The sequence below is a fragment of the Centropristis striata genome, chromosome 11 (genome assembly GCF_030273125.1).
Source record: "Centropristis striata isolate RG_2023a ecotype Rhode Island chromosome 11, C.striata_1.0, whole genome shotgun sequence".
Classification (NCBI taxonomy): Eukaryota; Metazoa; Chordata; class Actinopteri; order Perciformes; family Serranidae; genus Centropristis; species Centropristis striata.
Window position 1 is genome coordinate 33,595,927 of NC_081527.1, and position 21,239 is coordinate 33,617,165.

Consider the following 21,239-nt stretch of genomic DNA (forward strand, 5'->3'; position numbering starts at 1 on the left):
TCCGGAGAATAACATAACGAAGCGAGCACGACACCGGAAATGGAATCCAGAAAAAAAAGAAGCTGAACCGTCAAAACATAAACAGAGCAGTCAACCTTGTGTGAACGCAGTTAGCTTGCTTTATAGTCTCTCTTTTACCAAAAAAAAGCTTTATGCACGATTTCATAATGTCGTGTATTTACGATCAGAGAAGTCCTAGTCGAGGCACTTAGCTCTATTGCTGAGCAGCGAGGTGGAGAAAATAAATCTGCAATAAAGATTAGGACTAAACTAAGAAGTACGCCTCGTCGGGCCTTCGACTAGAGGTAACGAAAGCTATGCTCGTTAGCCACTACAGCCATAATGCTATCTGCTGTCTCGCCTTCTTTGACAAGCAGCTGTTTGGTTGTTAAACAGGACTGACAGCGGTGTTTAGTTTCAATATTCGCTAGCAAGCACGCACGCAAGCTAGTTAGCATTAGCTCACGCTAATAACAGTGTAAGGCAGTCGAGCACTGCAGAGGACAATGCACTGTTAGGGATCACACTAAAATATAAGCCATTTTCAGGCCTGTGAGCGAGCTACCGAGCGAGTTAGTTTGTTTATGTCGTTGGTACATAGATACTAAAATTAGCCTGGCTGTAAGTTTGGTAGCTACGTGCTAACAGGTAACTTGTGCCCCGCGGCACTCAACAGTGTCGGTGGTTGATCAGAGTTAAGCGAATGCCCGCAATGATTTATGGACGCAACTTGTCTGTTAACTTGTTTTGAGCCGTTGTTGTTGTTTCCTTTAATAAACAACCCGATTGTTTTTTTTGTCTAAAGGTTCTCTCTCGGGTCGACGCAGGACAAAGGAGACAGAATGGCTGAGGCTGACGGCAAATCCACTGCGCTTAACGGTAAAGGATCAGTGCAAGAAAATAACTTCCTAATCATAACTGTCCGAGCGGACATGTTCCTCGCCACAGACAGGTAATCAGAGGACATGTTTGGTTTTTACCAGGTGGCTCTGAAGAGAAGGAGCCAGGAGAAGATCAACACAAGGAGGCAGATGCATCTGGAAGCAAAGAGGGACAAACACAGTCTACTTCTCAAGATGGTAACTACATTTTTGTTGTTTCACAGCTCCTTAAAACGCTTAAATATCATTTTAATGTTTCATATGTAAATGCATGTATATTTACCACTGATATGCTTTATTTTGCAGCCTAATAGGACTTAAAGATAGTTGATTAATTATTATTAGAGATTTACGAGTAGAACAACTTAACACACAGTGTTGGCTGTATCTCAAATTAATCTTCAGGTTCCCAGCTTTCAGATGGTTTACACCACATCTATGTGACATCTTCTGTACTCTACCCCTCAAAATCTACAGCCCACCACCCCCAAGTCCAATGGTTGTCCAATTGGTTAAAATGACAAGGGCTTCATGTTGATATAGTCTACAGTAGCAGGTGCACACCTTTTGTTGAATCTCCCAGTGAGACAGTGATGTTTTAACCTTATCCTCCATGGCTCTGGCTTTCCCTATTTCTGTAGCTCCCAAAGAAACAGGAGAGGCGTCTGGAGACAAGCCGATGCCAGATGTGGAAGGAGAGATGGGGGAAAACAGAGAGAGAGAGGAGGAAGAAGACACAGACAGTATGGACGGCAGCGGCCTTTACTCCCTGACTGAGGATGGTGAAAGAGAGAGCGAGGGTGGCAGACGTGAGAGGGCAAAGGATAAAGATGGTGGGAAAAGGGCAGCTAGGAAGAGGAATAGACCTGGCGGTGGCACCAATCACTCCACCAGCTCAGATGAGGATGATGACGAGGACGAAGAAGAAGAACACAAAGATGAAGAAGAAGACGACGACGATGAGGCTATGGAGGCGTGGCTGGGGGCGGAGCTCCGTGACCTGCGTGGCCCTATATGGCGGGCGATCCCCTCGCTGCGCTCCAGGGAGATCGGCAGGGACTCGCACCAGTTTGTGAGGCGTGTGTGTGGAGCCCGTGGACTCGTGCAGAGGCTAGAGCTCCAAGGACGACTGGAGAGGCACACGGGCTGCGTCAACACGTTGCACTTCAACCCCTCGGGCACACGGCTGGCTTCAGGAAGTGATGACCTGCGAGTGGTGATCTGGGACTGGGCCGTCCGCCGCGCTGAGCTGGAATTCGACAGTGGCCACAAGAGCAATGTCTTTCAGGTAAGGGAAAACATCTTTTACCTCTTATGAGCAAAGACGCAGATAGAGCAAGGATTTAAGTTCATTAACCCATAAGAACCCATGGTGACACCCGTGTAACAAACACTTGAAATCTTCTATAATCTCCCATATTCATCTTATTTTTTTGTTATGAGGCTAAATTTAAACCCATTTAACAATTCTAACCCTTTAATGTCCTGTATTGCATTTAACTTGTTCGGACCACATTTCCTGAACAAATTAAAGTCACAATTTTGATATATGTTATGGAGATGCAAATTTTTATTTATTAATTATTTTATTACTTCAAAACAAATCTGAAAAAAATGTGTTAAACAGCACTATTAATGTCACAATTTTGATAAATGATGTGGAGATGCAAAGAAAAGGGCAAATTTGTGTTTCTGTAAGCAGAAAATGTGTCTATGCTATTTATGTTTATGATATTTCTTATTTTAAAATAAAAAAAACTAAACGCCCAATGTAGCGTACATATGTCACATCACAGATCTTTGACATGTAGGGGTAGAATTTAAAAAAAAAAAAAAAACATTATAAATGTGTTCTGTGTGGTCCACTTGGTCTGTGGTATATCCCCCATAATTTTCCTAGGATAACTGGGTCTGGGTTCTTATGAGTTAAAGGCAAGGCTAGGACAGTTGCACACTTTGATTTAACAATAGTTAGTGATAAAAGATGCATCTTCTCTGCACCCTTAATGTGCACAGGCAAAGTTCCTGCCTCACAGTGGCGACTCCACCTTGGCCATGTGTGCTCGAGATGGTCAGATCAGAGTGGCTGAGCTCTCCGCCACACAACGCTGCAAGAACACCAAGCGGGTAGCGCAGCATAAAGGGGCAGCACACAAGGTGAGTGTTTGTGCTGTATGTGTGAATGCAGTGTGAAAGTGTTTGTGCAATAAATTGCAGCTGTGGTAAATATTTTAAAGCAGGGGTGTCAAACTCAAATACACAATGGGCCAAAATTTAAAACTTCAATACATTCGCGGGCCAACATTGAACAAATAAACCTTTTAATATATACCAAACATGTTTTGCTTTAACATTAAATATGGAACCAGCAACGCTTATAAACATACAATATATAACTAAATAGTGCAGACATGCAAAATCAAATTTCAAATAAAAAACACATCAATGTCATTAATTTATTAAATAAAAAATAAATAAAAATCGTATGCCTCTTTTCTATTTGCATCCTTCTGATTTAAATATCAAAATAAAGTTTTGCAACAGGTTAATACATTTAAAAATAAAATAACAATAATAAATCTAGTATTATCGGTACATGCGCCGTATCATACCGGCGGGTCAGTTTTTATAGTACAATAATTATGTAATAATTTGATATTGGCTCGCGGGCCAAATAAAATAACACTGCGGGCCAAATTTCGCCCGCGGGCCAGAGTTTGACACCCCTGTTTTAAAGACTCTTCTAGCCTGATAATTAAGTCTCCCATCTGTGTGTGTCTTTTTAAAAAAAAAATTCTTTCTGACCTATTTTGGTTCTAGCTGGCACTTGAGCCAGATTCCCCCTGCTCCTTTCTGTCCGCTGGAGAGGATGCTGTGGTGTTTGGTATTGACCTGCGTCTTGACCGTCCCGCCAAGTGAGTGATACCATTGTTAAAGTTTAAATTTAGTCACCTTAGGAATTTGATTTTCGTGTGCAAAATATACCATGAACAATGTAGGAAGTAATGTTTTACAAGGATTTAATAGGTAATGTATTACAGTAATATATGACTCTAGCAGTAACAAAATAATATAGCATGTTACTAATATGATAACATACATTTATTACATTTACTATGTCAAGTACAAGTGATTATGACCCAATAGCCTCTTAATGATTGATTTCTGTTTAAGCAATCACAATCTATTTTTATCGTTTGTAGTGCTTTTATGCAAATATCCTGTCTTTCAGACGCTGTATGTAAATGTCCACTTTTTAAACATGTTCCTCTTTGCTAGTTTTCCTCTTTTTGCTATGTGTCGTCTTATTTGTTTGAGTATTTGAGATAATACTTGCTTTTTCCTTTGTGTCTCCTTAAATGTGTGTGTCAGTAAACTGGTGGTTGTAAAGGAGGGTGATAAAAAAGTGGGGCTGTACACTATCTTTGTCAACCCAGCAAAGACACAACAGTTTGCTGTGGGCGGAAGAGATCAGTATGTGAGGTATGAAGCATGTGTAGTTCTAATGCTTATTATTATTCACATTTAATGCAGTAGTATAATACTAATTTTTACTTACTGTTTTTTAGATGTTGATTCTTAATTTCTTTATTCTTTTCTCACTTTCTCTTCTTCTCACCCTCCTTTAGGATCTATGACCAGAGGAAGATCAATGAGAACGATAACAATGGGGTACTGAAAAAGTTTTGTCCTTCACATCTGGTATCCAGTGAGTCCAAAACCAACATAACCTGCCTTGTGTACAGTCACGATGGTACAGGTAAGAAAAATTGAGTGAAAAGTTAAAATGAAGGAAAATGTAGTCTTTAAAATACTCAAAAAACTGTCATAAGCTCAGCAAAAATAAATACATGGAACAGTTTGCATGTAGTATGTATGAGAATAATTTAATATCCCATGGCATGATTTAACTTCCTGAGAATATCCATAATCCTTCTTTACATTTATATTTGATTATTCTTACACATTTCCCCTTTTTGCGATAAATATATTTTCGGAATATTGAAAATAATGAGCCCTGCACTGGATGCTTCCTTGATTTAATGTCTGAAAATGCCAAAATGTATGCCCTTCCAAGCCTTACTGATGCAACCACAATGCAATATCAGTGAGATTCAAACAGAATGAGGTCTTTTCTAAAAAAGCATCAGTGTGCAATCATCTTCGCTGAACACCAGTATGGTTGATTTTAGAGCCAGTTATAGGAATTTTCTTACTTCCCATTTCTATTTTTACCGTGCATGATAAAAAGCCCACACCACCTTCTGCCTTTATGGCATTAAAGGAAACTAAACTAATGATTACTTGACTCTTTATTTGCCTGTGCAGAGCTCCTGGCCAGCTACAATGATGAGGACATCTACCTGTTTGACTCAAACCACAGCGATGGGGCTGACTATCGCAGGAGATACAAGGGACACCGCAATAATGCTACAGGTGTTATATTCATTCCCTAATACAAAAAATCTCTCCTGCCACATGCCATCACACTGTACAATAACAAATAGCCTGGTTCATTACATACCGTCGTTATGCACTTTATGTGTTTTTTATGCACACTGTTCATTGCACCTTATTTGTTTCATAGCACCAACATTTTTATACTGCATATTCATATTTATTCTGCACTGAAATTCTACTCCTTAATACATACTCCTTCTTTAGACACTTTATTTTTATTTTTACATTACATTGTATTGTATTTTTATATTTTATTGCTTGAAGTATGCCTAGGTTGTTCTTTTTATTTAATTGTGTTGTCATTGTCTCTGTGTGTAATGCTGCTGCTACACTGTAATTTCCCAGCTTGGGATAAATAAAGTCTATCTATCCATCTATCCATCTATCCATCTATCCATCCATCCATCCATCTCTATCTATCTAATCACAGCTAAAGTTACAGTAATAAGGTAGTGCCCTTTGCATCGGCCCATAAATTTTTCCTGACCCTACTTTATACTGCAGGACTGAAAGTAGTCTGTCAAACAGACTGACTCTGTATCATCCCCTCTTTCTCACAGTGAAGGGGGTGAACTTCTATGGGCCAAGCAGTGAGTTTGTGGTCAGCGGCAGTGACTGCGGACACATCTACCTGTGGGACAAGTACTCTGCTCGCATCGTCCAGTTCATGGAGGGAGACAGGGGAGGAGTGGTGAGTCAAAGAGATACTGTTATATATTTTTGTTGGGTTCAAAGATGACATAGTAAAGGCTGTACAAACACTGGTGGTTGGAAGTGCTTCTGCAATCACTACATTTTAGGTATTTTATTTTAAGGAAAATACACTTGCACCATGTACTGGTTTTGATTTTTCTTTCTCCGTAGAGTTAGCTTTTTGCTACTGGGACATTCATACCAAGAATATTCTCATTAAAAACATATTTTATTATTATCATTATCATTATTCATTTTCTCTTCCCTTCACAACTACAGGTGAACTGTTTGGAGCCACACCCCCATCTTCCAGGTATGGCCACCAGTGGGCTGGACCACGATATCAAACTGTGGGCCCCCACAGCTGAAACCCCTACAGGACTCAAGGGGCTAAAAGAGGTATTCTATTCTGCTTTTTTTTAAATTCCATTTTTCTTTTGTATTATTGGTTATGGTAACATTTTATCCACTATTTTGTAGAGAGATGGGGGTGCAGTTACACCTCTGAAAACTTTTTTTTTACAACTGTGTGGTGTCACAACAAAGCTGGAACAGACAAATCCAGTTCAACTTCTTTTTCTAAACCACATAACTTGAAAGTGAAAGTGAAAATGAAATTCCTGAACTGTCCATTATACTGTCACTATCAGTTGTACTGCAAAACAGCCACGTTATTCTTCAAGATGGCTGTTTGGTGTCATTTTGGTCCTCTGAGTAATGCTGCTGAGTAAAATGTGTAATGTGTTATAATTTGGAATAGTTGGAACAATGGCAAAAACTGAATAAAAAAGATAAGGTTCAAGACATAAGCATTGACATTTTCTTATGTAATGACTGACTATGTTTAAAATATTATACTGGGACATTAGTTTGTTCCATTTCTTTATGTTGTAGAAACTTTGAGTCCTGGAAAAGTCATGGAATTTGTATCAAGGACTTGTTTGTTGTGCATGTATGCTACTCCTCCACACTTTCACACCTGTTTTGTTGTCTTTGTCAAGGTGATGAAGAAAAACAAGCGGGAGCGCGACGAGGACAGCGTGCGCCACGGCGACCAGTACGACACCCAGCTGCTGTGGTTCCTGATGAGACACATGAGGAACAGACGGCCTCCGAGGGTGAGCTGCTAAACACTACAACAAGAAACAAATGAGACAAATGTTCATTATGTTTTGGGGTGTGAAGTTGAAAAGATGCACGGCATCCAGGCAATTAGAGATGAACAAAGTTGCATTATGGGTAATGAAGGATTCAGAGTTTTTGGAGCTTGGCCCATACTAAGTGTCAGGATATTTCATTCTCTGCTGTGTATTTCATTATCTTACTATATTGCTTGGCTTCCCTTTCAACATTCTGAACCCCAAGCAATTTCAGGACATTGTTGGTCTCAGCATAGTTCTTAACAGTTTTCTAGCTGAGCTAAGGAGCACTAACTTTAATGTATTTTAGAGGGTCTGGTTAGTGCAAAGTGGGGTTTTTTTGTTTTGGCAAAATTTTAAACAAGACTAGTAAAATAAAGGGATTTTAATGATGATTCCCTATTTTAAGATGTGGTTACTTTGACTGACTGTGTTAATCCCACAAAATGCATTCATGGACCATTGGAAATTTGAAAATGCAATGATAAACACTCTTAGATATATGGAGTCATTTTAATGAGTCTTTTTTTAAAAAAAAAAAAACCTTACAAACTCAACTGTAGGTTGTGGGCTCCAGTTGGATTTATACTTGGATAACAGTTTTTGTGGGAGGCAATTAAGCCTTATTCCTGTGCGGATACTGTTTACTTTGCACTTTTACAATGCAGTTTCTACATGAAGGACCAGGAAAGCAAGATGTTTAGCCAGAATAGTCTGATTCTTACTTTTTTCTGTTCTCTTCTTTTTGTGTGGATACAGGCACGCCGTGAGGGTGCAGACGCAGACACTGATGAGTCCTGGAGCTCTCCAGATTCCTCTGATGAAGAGGAAGGAGGTCCAGACCACGTCCAGTGCATGTCCTCCTGAGCCACACATACACACACACACACACACACACACACACACACACACACACACACACACACACACGCACACATACATGCATACATACATACATACACACTTTATTGCCCTTGAATTGATGCACAAAGGCAAGCACTATTGACACACTGGCACACTCAAAAACTGATGAGCCACAGACTTGTTTTTCTGTTTTGTTTTTTTACACATATACAAACTCACACAGATAAAAACACACATTTACTTAAACATACTTTTGAAGCAGAGTGACAGAGATGCTTAACGCCTGGTTTCCCAGCAGTTGTGAGTGTGCGAATGGCGACTACAGACTGCATACACACTTCCTCAATCCTGGTTTTTGAGACTTGTACAAAGAGGTTTTAGTGAGTGCTTACATCCCTATAAACCACTTGGAGGCCCCCTTGCTTGTCCATACATTATCTATAAGCTCTGTCTAGCCCCAGAACAATGTACTGTGCGTGTGTGGCAACAAGCGTCTCCTCTCTCGGTACCCTGTAGAAAGCTATACGTCACCAGCACACAATCCCCCTCTCTCTTAGTAACGCACTTCTTGCTCTCCAGCTCTCTGTGCTGACGAAGGGAGGTTCAGCTGGGAGGAAGGACGTCAACTCGTACCCTCAATCCATCCCCGAAATGTGACTTCCTTTAAGATTTGAACTCATAGAGGGAAACCCCAGTGTGCCCCCTCTCTGCATCGCCCCAGTCTCATACTGATTTCTGGCCCTGGGCTTGTGCAGCTTGTTGCATTTTTCACACATTTTTCTCTCCGAGGACTACTAAATCCCTACATGCTGCATCACCCGACATGCTGCCCTCAAGCTACACCCTCCCCTCGTCCTTCCACCCTCCTCCCTCTCACTGCTGAGTGCACTTTGAATCAGGGAAGCTTTAGTTTGAGACAAAGACAAAACGTGCACTGAGTGTGTGATTTTGGGGGGAAAGCTGTTGTCTTGTATCCTGCATCGGAAACCCCACGGTGAAGTTTAGTTTATTTCTATTGATTTTTTTCGTCATTTTGTTTGAGTGGGGGGATATTTTGCACTTCAGAGTTTTTTGACTGAGGAAGAGGAGGTTTCTTTTGCTTCCACCAGCTTTTCCTCCTCCTCCTCCTCCTCCTTCCTTCCTCTTCTTCCTCCCTCACTCTCCACCCTGACACACACCTTTGACAGGAAATCTTAGATGTTGAGGTTAGATGGTGTTCCGCATGTGCATAGGATAAGGACTGATGTTGGGATCTACTGAGGAACTCGTTTTAAAGAGCCAGAACCGACCTGGATCAAATCCCTCTGTGATACTAACATTCTCAAATCATTTGCTGATCAGCATTTTTTCAGACAAACATTTGAACCAGGTCGCGCGTTTGTAGCCAGCACACCACTTTTGAGGAAACTTTAGTCTGTGCTGTATTCACAACGGCTCAAAGAGAAGGACAGGGGAGGGGGCGGGGTCAATATGCTTGCCAGTCATTTGTTGTGTGAGAGCGATAAAGTCCAGCTTTTCTCATTTTCTATGAGAACTCTAGTTAGTTGAATTTATATGTACATATATAAATATATATTAAAACTGTAAAAAAAAAATCAACTTTAGCAAATGCTGTTTGACTTAAAAAAAAGAGAAAAAAAGATGTCAAAACGTTTGATTGGTATCGATGCAGAGGTTTATATTCTATATGAGGAAAAAGTACTTTTAAAATCCAGAGAAAAAAAAGTTGACTTGAGGCACCATTTTTCCTTCAGTTTTTCTTTTTATGAATGACAGAACAGAACCGCTGTCATTACAAGTATTAAAGTTCTGATTCTCTTTCTCGTTCAAGAAAAAAAAAAACAGTATTTCCTTTCCTTAATCCATAATTTGAGACAGATATATCCAGATTTTCCCACTGGCTATTTTTGGCATCTTGTATACATAAGGCGTTTGATGAACAATTTTTTTGTCCACCACTGCCTGATATTGCGTTCTACCAGTTAAGTTGGAAATATGTATGATTCGTGCAATAAACAAAGACAGTGCTCTTGATGTTATTTTGTGGTCTCATTCTGTGCTGTACCATACACTGTAAGGGTTTAAAAACAAGGTTGAGCTGGGGTAGGGGGGGGACAATAGATCAAATACTGTAGAAAATCAAAATAAAGATGTGCAAGTAATATATATCATTCACAGAATAAGTACGTAGCATTTTTTGTAGTGTGCTGTAAAAGTAGCTGAGCTGTTTATGGATGGTGCTGTGTGGGAATGGGTAAGTTACTGTCCAGAGGGGAGAGTTTAGCATCCTGACAGACAGTCTGATGTATGAAGCTGTTACACAGTCTGGTGGAGCAGCAGTGGAGGCTGCGGTACCTTCTCCCAGATGGCAGGAGACTGAGGAGGCTGTGAGGGATAGATGGAGCTGCTCACAGTGCAGGTGGCTTTAGAGAGTTTCTGACAGCTCAAACTAATAGTGATGTCTTTAGATTAATGGTTAATATTCTGTGTTACTTCAGTATTGTTGTAATGCACTGCAGAAAACAGAGTTCCTAAACCTTTTTCAAGGACAAAGCACTTTGAGATACATTTTACAGCTGTTGTGAATAACATTTATATACAGGATGTACATAAGAGTATATCGATTATTTCAATAGAACCAAAATCGTTATGACAAAGAATCTTCTAACAACAGGGACTCAGTTACTTTGGTGTGCAAGAGCCTTTAGGTCAGTCAAACCCATCCAATTTATTATCCCATTCACATTTATTTTTCCATTATGTAAGTAGCAGCTCACTTTTAGAACTTTATATACAAGATAAAAAATTTATGGGAGCAGTATCTTGTTTTAGCCAAGAAAAGAAAAAATCCTGACGACATGATATTTACATAATGTTTTTATTCAACAGGTCTCTGAGTGGGAAACACTTGTTAGCAGTCACACTGTGATCCGACATGAAAGATCCATATTTCACATGAACAAAACAAACAGTTAACATGTACAAACAGAGGTTGTCTGATCTGTAAATCTGAATATATTGCATTTTGCAGTTGGAGAACCTGAACTGATGTGCACAGTTAACTAGTTCTTCAGGCTGGTGTTTAGAACAAAACCAGATCTTAGAAAATATATTTCCAGAACACATTTCAGACACCTGTGAGAACAAACTTCTTTCTCATCACTCTCACATAAACTATCTCTCTCACTCATCACACCTAATGCAAACTGTTCTGAAATCAAAAGGATACAGTCATTCCAAAAGACAGCTGATGAAGTGAAACCAAAAGAACATTTACATAATTTACACATAGCCCTTTACAACTCATCCCAATAAACAAAAGTCAAGATGATCACTTTATGATTTTTCTTGTAATACAAATGAAACAAATCTTTTGGAATGAGCTGCTTGTCTATACAGTGAGCTAGTTTAAATCTCAAAGACACAGGAGGTGACAGTTGGGCTTCCAGCCTGCTTCAGTCTGTCAGTTGGGCAGGAAGCCCACACCTCATGCATGTACGAGATGTGATCTAGCCGATCAAATACAATCCGCCATGACACAGTGCAGACATAAATATTAAAAGAGGCACTATCATGGGCTTTCACTTGTTGCCACACACACGCACGCACACACACACATCACACTGATAAGAATCTGAAGGCACAAGTGTCAAGTGTGTTATTCCTTGTACTCCAGAAACTGCTGCAATCTTTTCCGGTGCTCTGCAGACATCTGAACAGCACTGAGGATTCAAATATATATATGTGTAAGAAATTAGTATACTAACTCAATTTTAAAAAATAATTTAAAGACAGTCAGTTTTAAAGACAGGCCTTACTTTAAGTGATTCCCAAAAGTAGTTGTTATCCTGTAGATGGCAGTCTTGAGAGTGGCCCGGAGAGCAAAGCGCAGTGTTTTGTGAGTAGAGTCTCCCATGCTGCCAGCTGACCTCACAGGCTTACTGGAGGCATGAGGCAGCTTAAAGTGTCGATCTACTGCCTGAAGGAAAAAGGAGGATGGGACAGCTGCTGTAAAGTCTGAATAATTAATTGTAATTTTATCGAAATTGCCAATCCAAATCCAAACTGTAGATATAAAAGTAAAAATCTGTTTTAAAATGCCACTTTGACTTAAGTTTTGTGGCGCTGCAGGGATGTCCCAGCCTACAAATTGTGTTCTACAGACTTAAATAAAAAATCCCCTTGGATATTGTGAATCATATTGCAATATCAACCAAAAAAATTACAATTAGTTATTTCTTCAAATCGTTTAGCCCTATCTAAAATGTAAATGTAGTCTTCTACATGAAACAACACTTGAGAAATCAATGTATATCTGCTAACTTGCAACTATAGAGTGATTGTCAATAATGGTACATTTCATAAACGTTTCAATAATGTTGCAGATACAGAAAAACTCTTCGGAAAACACTGGAATTGAATTTGTGTTGATTAATACATAGATTTTATTGGATAAGCTCCACAACAATAGAATGCCTCTACTTGATGTTAATGTGTTTATGGCGACACCAGTGTGTGCTCTCACCTCTTGTAAGACCAGCATGCAGCTGAGAATGCTGGGTAATGTAGTCTGCACAACCCCAAACTGATCTTCTGAGAAGGAGGCTTGAACAAGGTAAGACAGCCCTGAAGGGAAGATGTTAAAGGATGAAGTAATTGGGACTCAGCCATATGGAGGAAATCAAATATAATAGTTTCCCCCAAATATCTTGACGTCAACATTGACACACATTGTGCAAATTGCTACTATATTTCACTAAATATTTACACAATAATTTGTTTTAAACAGCAATATGATATGAGAAGTGTAAAATGCAAAGAACAGAATAGCTGGAACAGTGTGAGTTCAGAAAAAAAAACATTACTGTAATACAGCCTTATGCTCTATCTAACATGCTATGTTGTTTCTTATTAGAATATCAATAACAGTTTTAATATATTGCCCAGCTCCAATAGTAATGTACATGATCTATCAACATGAAATGAAAATCCATTATCTCTTCCCACCTTCTAAAGCCCAGATGTGAGCCTGGCTGTCTGCAAACAGAGCTTGACTGGAAGCTTCTGGAAGCTGTAAGAGACGATGTAAAATAATAAGACTTCTTTACTATACAGACATGAATATTTATAGTAGATTGATGAATTAGGAAAATGTTAGAAGGGCAGGTTTTAGTGAGACTACGGTTCAACACGCATGCTTGATCAAAGGAAGATAAATAAACCTCAGAAAGCAAAGCACACTAACCAAACTAGTTTCTACAAGTAGGAAATACTGCAAAGCAACTATGATATCTGACTGTGATAAAGTTCTCACTACCGCACACTACTGATATGATCAATAGGACATGATTTCTCAACATGTGATTGGTACAAACTAGTTTTATTGTAGTCAAGTGACTCACAAGACACGCATGTTACACAACTCCTAACATCAAGCTTTTAAAGTAATTAGTCAGGACAATTGTAGCGGCTAGGTGGATGGAAAAGAGCTACATTAGTAATGTGTGCACGACTAAGCCTAAACACAGGAGTTAAATTAGTGATGCCTGCAGGGGGGGAGGTTGTTAGATTTAGTACAAACACGTGAAGATCTACTGTGTAAGACGAGAGCATGCAGAAAGCCCCTCAGAGAGTTTTCACCAGTCTAAACAAACAGCATGCACACATCCCACACTTACTTACCTTGTTAAACAAATACATTATCAGCACGCGCTTTGCCAAGAAAGTTTTAACCTGAATTGGAAAAATTAAGTATAAAGTTGTTTCTCTTTCAAACTACACAACAAAATGTAACACAGAAGTAGAAATGGTGGCTTTTCACACTTAACCTAAGGCTAAGACCACCCAAACAATTTAAAATCTGTTATATGTTCACTCTTTCCATGTCTAGACTGCAAGCGTATCAGATGCATTTTTCATTCGCACGTCTCACAAAACAGTTACGCTCCAACAATACCGAAACATTTGCGGAGGTTGAAGCCCCCAAAAAATAATTTAAATTTATCTACATGGGACTGTGATCTTCACTGTACATTTACTGCACAGTAATTGAGTCTGCTCCATTACTGTGTGGCGCTTTTAAATTTGTGGACAAGACAGAATCAGTTTAGACAGTCGCTCCAGTTTTGCATGACAGCTGTTGTCACACGAGCACTCGCTGACGTGATGTTGCGGTCTAGACACTGGGTTAAGATGGATGCACACTCCATCCGAATAAAAGGTGGATCATGTGACCTTTACTTTATTAAGCAGACGTAATCATCGGTAAAAGACATAAGTGACCCTAATACTCCTGCTGCCTCATCTCTCTGCAGGGAGTGAGGGAAAAGACTAAAGTGGAGCAAAGAGAGCTCTGTCCATTTTCACACCTTTGTCCACATCCTGGCCAATCAGATGAGACAGACCCCAATGTGACTATTCCTGTTAGACTGAGGTTAACAAAACTTAAGTGTGAAAAGCCTTTTGTCAATGCTGTATAAACAAACAAATATCTATAGTGACACTGTTTTGTAACAAGACTCAAGTACCTGTTCTTTTCTGTTCTGGAGGAACTGAGCCATGAGGCTTGGTTTGGATGGTTCCTGCTTAGGACTGGGAACTGAGGCAGGTGAAGCCTGGGGACTGCCATTGACCTGTGAATCTGCACAGAGAGACGCTAAATTACAAATGGGAAGCAGCAAGAAAGCTCATTATAAATCAGATATCTGTCTATTCATCTATCAGCTACTAAACCTACGTATTGAAATTACCTAATGATTACCAAAATGTCAAAGACCTCTGGCAGTAGCTGAAGTTAGCCGATCAGTTCAGTCATTTAATTTCCCAGCTATATAGAGTCAATCAAACAAGCTGGCATTTGTCACTTTCTTGCTGAAATTGTCTCTCTAATCTGAGTGGCCTGATGTTTTCAATTTTTCTCCTCTCACCTGTGGAGGTGGACCAGAGTTTCGGGGCTCTCCTCATGATGTGTGGGCTTTGCACGGTGCCGAACCACGGCGAGCACGGGTCCACAGGCGCAGTGAGACGCCGCAGGGCCGGAGATGCAAAAGGACTGTCCAGGTCAGGAGTGAATGGTGCTGTGAGAGGGCTCTGTGGGCCACCAACGATGGAGCGTGCGAAGACCGAAGCTGGAGTTTTCATGAGTAAAGTGGGCCTTGGGCTCATCAGATTGTCCGGAGCCGAGATTACTTTTAACACACATGCAAAGAAATTAGTGACAAATGATAAAAGAGACTGGCCACGAACTATTCAGTTTATTTAAGTTTTGTAGCAACCTACTAGATGTCTCAGATGAAGTCTTCCTTTCACTGCCAGTAGACAGGGATTTGGCCCTGCCATTGGTTGCAACAGTATCATGATAGGAGACGAGTCTCTGGGTCAGATCAGCCAGCAGAGACAGACACTCCTTACTGATGGCGTTCCAGTTATGAGCATGGCCCCCTGGGAAAGACAAGAATGGAAAGGTAAATACATTTTGAGTTTGTTGTCATGTACTTATAAATGCAATCTGAATATTTGAAGCGTGTCAAGATTTATTTACCACAAGAAAAAACAACATAACAAACCTGGCTGACTCAGACTGAAGACCTCACAGCGTCTTGATGGGGAGTGTTGAGACAGCAGAGCCAAGTCCTGCAGAGCTAGAAACTAAATATTTGGGAAAAAATAAATGTTACAATATCCACATTTGCATCTCAGTAAGTCCAAAAGGGGAAAATGGTGTGTTTTATCTACCTTCACAATCATTGGCTGCTTGTCTGTAAGAACTTTAGGAAGACACTGGTGAGCATCCTCAGTAAAAGATGACTGCACAGGGAAACTGAACACCTGTAGAAAACAAAAATATATCCGTTAACATATTACCCGGCTTAAAGTCACCCTCCTCGCATGTAATTGATCTTGTGAGAAATTCTGGGATGTTCACCATCATCAATATTACAATTTAGTTTAGTCTGGTGCTCTGCAGGTACTTGAGCACTCGAAGCAATGACAACATTGCCCCCTAGTGTCTCTAAATAATTAAAAGGCAAACTGAAGTCATCTCTGCAACACAACACTCTACTTTTAAGACAGTTGTTGTTGTTGATCAGAAAGAAAACAAGAATGTATTACAAGACAAGAGAAACAGGAAAAAAAAATTTCACTCCTGTAGCACCATGAGATTTTTGATTTTGCAATATTAGTGATAATATGAACAGTTTCTTTTATTGATACACATACCTCTGTGACAAAGATCCTAAAGAGCAGCAGTGTGATGTGCCATGTGAAGAGGAGGAAGGTGGCACTGATCCATGTGTGGTAGAGCAGGGAGAGGTCCAGCAGTCCTGCTATGCTGTCAAGAGGGTGGACGGAGCTGGAAGTGGGGATCAAAGACAAATACATGAATGTAGTCCAGGACACAACACTGTGTGGCTGCAAGTATGTCTGTTAAATCATGTATTACACAGAATCCATACTGACCTGTTTAAATGGAGATTCAGTGTTTTACAAATCCATGCTTTTGGGATGTATCCTGTTAATTATAATGCAAATATTTAGTCGAAATCACCTTTTACGACCTTCTGCAAAAAGTTTATCCTTCTCTAACAATTTGTTTGAGGAGCTCTGTATTATTGAAGTTTCATCTGTAAACAAAGATCACTTACCCAAAAAGAAATACACAACGATGTAGTTCCTGACAGAGTAAAGTGCTTGAGTGGCGCTGCACTTCACCACCAAAGGTAGGGAGCCCTTAAAGCGAAGGTATTTGTATTGCTGGAGGAAGAAAAACAGTGACCAGATTTAAACAGTTATAAAACATAGGCTGACTCTAGATGATGACAAAAGGCATTCTTTGAATTTGAGAATTAGCAATTCAGGCAAAAATCATTTTAAATATTCAATCTTGGCGTAATCAGTCAAATAAATGAGTAAACTCTAAACATACCTGAACAGTGTTAAAAGACACATAATTCATATTGTGAATCACACCCAGTAGACTGTGAGAGAGTCCAACAAAGGCTCCTGCCAGCAGAAAGATGAGGTGATACTCATTCAGACACATCTGTGGGGAACTGTCAGTGCTGAAAACAAATTGAGGAAATGAGACTATGGATGGAGCAGGCACAGCTCAACATGATGAGTTTTATGTGGTCGCTGCTTACCCGTCGCCCTGTGTGCAAGAGTAGCCGACTGCCTCATATCTTCCCCCGATGGTGATGGCACAACACCAAGCCACGATGATTCCCATGATGCAGTGGGCCAGGGAATTTACAAATTGACGAGGGTGCAGCAGCTGACCCAACAGGGCAATTTTGGAGCATGCAATAGTGGGGATGACTGAAGAGAAACAGTACAGAACAACAGAGTTACAACCAAAGACTAATAAATATTCTGCATCATATAAATGTGCAGGTGTAGACTCATGACAAGGGGTGCAAATTATGCAATGCGTCATACTGATGATTGATTGCTTATGTTTGTAAAGCAGTGCCAAAATGATTGATTAAAAACCATAATATTTGTCATTTATCAATATCAAATTTACCTCATTACACATTGAAATGATGGGAGTAGCTTCTTTTTTCTCTCATAACGTAAATAAAGTTGAACTTTTACTGGTGGATGAAGTAAGAAACAAACGTTTTAAACAATAACTCGCAAAATATATTTTTTACTATTTTAAACAATGCGTTGATTATTACATTTAATAAATAAACTGATAACAATGATGACTTTGATTTGTCTTGTGTACATAAACTCTGAAGTTTTGCAATATGTCTTTGCTCTACTAATCTGACAGCATATTACACTGGAGGATCCTGTCAATTACAACAACAATCCTGAGAAAACTTTCAATACACATTTGCAAGCTCACCTGTATAATACTCCAGGTTCAGGAACCCCACCATGATGACCACTCCACACAGCAGGATGAAGGAGAAGATTGCACTGGCACTCGTTAAGAAGGACAGACATTCTGCATGTAAATAGGAGTACAAAGTGAGCTTCACACAAGTTCAGACAGCGATGGGTCAAATCTCACAATCAGCATGGTGCCTGACCTGATATCGTCTGGATGGGGTGGAGGAGACTGAACCTGCTGAGGATTACAAAAACTGAAGTGATGGATGGCAACAACAGGACAGCCCAAGCAATACTGGCCACAGCTCTCCAGAAAATCACCTGGACACAGCAGTCAGTCATTATTAAACACATAAAGACACAATCACCTTACAGACCTTTTCTCTTCAAAACTTGGTTGCAACTTGTCTGACGCCAAAAGCCGAGACGTAAACCTGGGTGATAGGAAATGTAAGACTCAACTAGTTTTGATGAAAAATCCCAGTCCCACTAAAATGTGTTTGTGTTTTGTTCAGCAATTTAAGGCTGTTTTCCCATCAATCTGCTGAGTGGGGGGGGTTCCTCTGTGTTTACCAAAAACTTAAAAAAAATATATTTATGACATCAGAACAAGTTTGTATGCCAACCAATATCCAATAAAAGTGAGATGTGGAAACTTGAAACCTCCAGCACAGATACACTGAAGTGGAAGACACTGCACTTCCTCCAGTTAAACTGTGAAACAAAAAACATTTACACACTCAAGGATTCTGTTTTTTTTCCATGAGGGTGAGGGACTACATATCACTTTTTTAAAAACAATATTAAGTTAATACACTTTTTTGTGGGGGAAAAACAACAGAATGATTGTTCCAAGCAGATGAGTTTAGATACTTGTGTAGGGAAGTTTTTTTTAATCCTGGAAGTTTTTTTAGACTAAACGCCTACTTAATTAATCCAGAAAACAATCGGCAGATTAATTCATAATTAAAATAATCACAATAAGTCTTCCTGAGATAGAAAACGGTTGAGCATTTGTTCTTATAATGTGTTGATATGTTGGAAAGACATTCAGATCTGGAAAGTTATTTAATATAATTAAAGTTGAAAAAGCACTTAACATGTTGACGAAGTCTTTTTTTTCTTCAAAAGAAAAGTGCATGTTCACTTTCTGGCTGTAAATTTGATTATTATGCTGGATAGATCATATGCGCGTGACCCTTTTAAAATGTATTATTATTTATTTCTTTTAACGTAAAATTCATATCGAAGATAAATAGAAAAACGAAGGTGTATATGTCTATATATTTTAAGTACTTCTTGCTACATGCTAACGGGTTTTATATTTTAAAACAGCGATTTTGGTCTTGATAATCATTTATTCTTTACTTGATCCTTTTTCCCTGCTCATATGCTAATATACAGTGTCAAACTCATTGCCTTAATTGTACTTTCATGTTCTGCCATTTGTTTTGTAGTTTTGTATCGCTACATAAAAGCTGAAACAAATGTTAGCTACTTTCAAATAAGCTAGCATAAACAGTCGGGCTAGTATAAGTTAGCACGCTAGCACACGCGATACATTTTCTCTTTTATGAATGAAGACTCAATTAAAAAAACTCACCTTACGGACAAACCAACAACTTTGCTCTACAGACAGCATGTTGTTTGGGTAAATGGAGAACAAAGGGCGGTAATAACCTCTTCGGCTCTCCTGCTGTCAAACTATTTTCCACTGTTTCCCATATCGCGCCACATGCATTCAAAGGACCTCTGAAGGACCCCGAGTAAAAAGTTGTCCGTGTTCCTGCCTGTTGCCAGTATCACAGCCACATGAATTAAATCTAATACGCTTTGTTTAAAAATGTCAGTCAGGCAATCAGGCCAATGCAAGCTTGAAATAGCTGTTGAAAGCTGCTTCAGTTAAATGATGACTAAAACAGATCAATAAAGTTGGTTTGAGTTATACAAATACTAAAATAACTAAACAGTCACATAATTAAATTACACAAGGCACCAAAACAAGCAAGAAATCAACTTTATATCAATTTAAATCATATTTATCTTTACTTATTTATTTACTATTTACAGATATGTGTCATTTCTCCATTTTACTTTGTCAGTCCAGTGTATTCAATTCTTAATTCCTTTAGTTTCATCATGCATGAAAGCTTTCTTATCATGATGATAGCCATTTCCATACGTTGGAAAACTGTGTTTATCCAAAACTGTCTTTTTCTCATGTTCCCGGGAAAATGGTTTGGTCTCAAAAGCATTGACAGGGAGCTTTTGGGATTGACTGACAGACATTTCAGTTTGAACTGCTTTATGGACGAATGGTTTCTGTGTAGGTTTCTGGGCAATTGCAGGGAGGGCGAGCTGTTCCCTCTGGACTTTCTTATCTTCCCACAGCTTCAGCAGGCGGCGTTGATTATTTGTCATATCCTTGAGATTTTGCTGCAATGACTGCACTTGATCCTCTAACAGTGTTTTAGAGGTGACTGTGTTTGCCAACTCTGAAGTCAAATCATCAATGGTCAGACTCAGTTTCCCAGCCTTCTCCATCAGGGAGCTGCACTCACGGTCCTTTTCATGCAAGTCATTGATTATGTCCTTTGTGGTCTTTCCATTGAACTTAGGGCTGCACTCAAGTCCAATCTCTGTACGAAGAATCTTAATTTGTTTCCTCAGCTCCTTGTTGTCCATCGTCAAAGTCTTCAGTTTCTGTTTCAGAGCCTCTGTCGAACGCATCCTCGACTCATACTGTCTGAGTTTCTCTCTGAGAACACTTTCTCTGTGCATGGCATCATCTCTTTCCTTTCTGCATTTCTCCAAAAGTTTCAATGTCTCAAATTTGGACACTTTTTCACCTTTCCCAGAGGCCATTCTACGGTAAGATCTCCAAATCACAATATATAAAAAAGTAAATATTAAAAAGCCATTTTCTGTCAATCAAAGTTATTACTCACAAGCTACTCAAACAGTCCTTGAGCATTGTGATAGTAAATCCATTTCACAAGCACGAGCCACTGCATGCAGACTGAGGCAGGTGGCATTCTTCTAACGGGGTTATCTGTTTGACAGGCAGCTCCTGTGTAACTCAAAGCTGGGGCTAGAATGACCATTAATTAGGGCGCCACCATCCCTTTGACACCGTTTCAAGTGACACAATTTTTTTTACCCCTATTTTGTTAATTAATCTAAAAACTTTGCACCTGTTAATCGCCAGGAACATAAAACACAGACTTAACAGATGTTCCCCCCTGCATGTACGCTGCTGACCACATGCTGTGTGCCTGTAGAAACAGGCTTTACATACATAAGTAACATTTTCCACTGCAGGTGATCTGTGCATCCAAACAGTGACACAGTAGATTCT

The 21,239-nt window shown here is 39.5% G+C and overlaps 3 protein-coding genes across 3 annotated transcripts; 1 reads left to right on the top strand and 2 right to left on the bottom strand.

Annotated features, from left to right (window-relative positions):
• Positions 1-56: 56 nt before the first annotated feature.
• dcaf8 (DDB1 and CUL4 associated factor 8) lies at positions 57-10,072 on the top strand. Its single transcript, XM_059344997.1, has 13 exons — positions 57-305; positions 806-879; positions 984-1,079; positions 1,523-2,169; positions 2,898-3,038; positions 3,702-3,796; positions 4,254-4,364; positions 4,511-4,641; positions 5,211-5,318; positions 5,903-6,033; positions 6,315-6,434; positions 7,037-7,153; positions 7,934-10,072. The coding sequence occupies exons 2-13, from the start codon at positions 843-845 to the stop codon at positions 8,039-8,041; spliced, it is 1,842 nt and encodes a 613-aa protein (XP_059200980.1). The 5' UTR covers positions 57-305; positions 806-842; the 3' UTR covers positions 8,042-10,072.
• Positions 10,073-10,897: 825 nt separating this feature from the next.
• Positions 10,898-19,645, bottom strand: ndc1 (NDC1 transmembrane nucleoporin). The gene is made up of 18 exons (XM_059345318.1): positions 19,485-19,645; positions 18,082-18,202; positions 17,895-17,996; positions 17,182-17,356; positions 16,965-17,100; positions 16,684-16,792; positions 16,499-16,550; positions 16,259-16,391; positions 15,773-15,865; positions 15,604-15,685; positions 15,317-15,478; positions 14,965-15,225; positions 14,566-14,678; positions 13,721-13,771; positions 13,046-13,109; positions 12,564-12,664; positions 11,857-12,017; positions 10,898-11,760 (listed from the first exon to the last, which is right to left on the bottom strand). The coding sequence occupies exons 1-18, from the start codon at positions 19,521-19,523 to the stop codon at positions 11,697-11,699; spliced, it is 2,019 nt and encodes a 672-aa protein (XP_059201301.1). The 5' UTR covers positions 19,524-19,645; the 3' UTR covers positions 10,898-11,696.
• Positions 19,646-19,979: 334 nt separating this feature from the next.
• Positions 19,980-20,971, bottom strand: zgc:113691 (uncharacterized protein LOC503529 homolog). The gene has a single exon (XM_059344986.1). It carries the CDS (start codon positions 20,744-20,746, stop codon positions 19,994-19,996), a length of 753 nt encoding a protein of 250 aa, XP_059200969.1. The 5' UTR covers positions 20,747-20,971; the 3' UTR covers positions 19,980-19,993.
• Between the last annotated feature and the right edge of the window lie 268 nt (positions 20,972-21,239).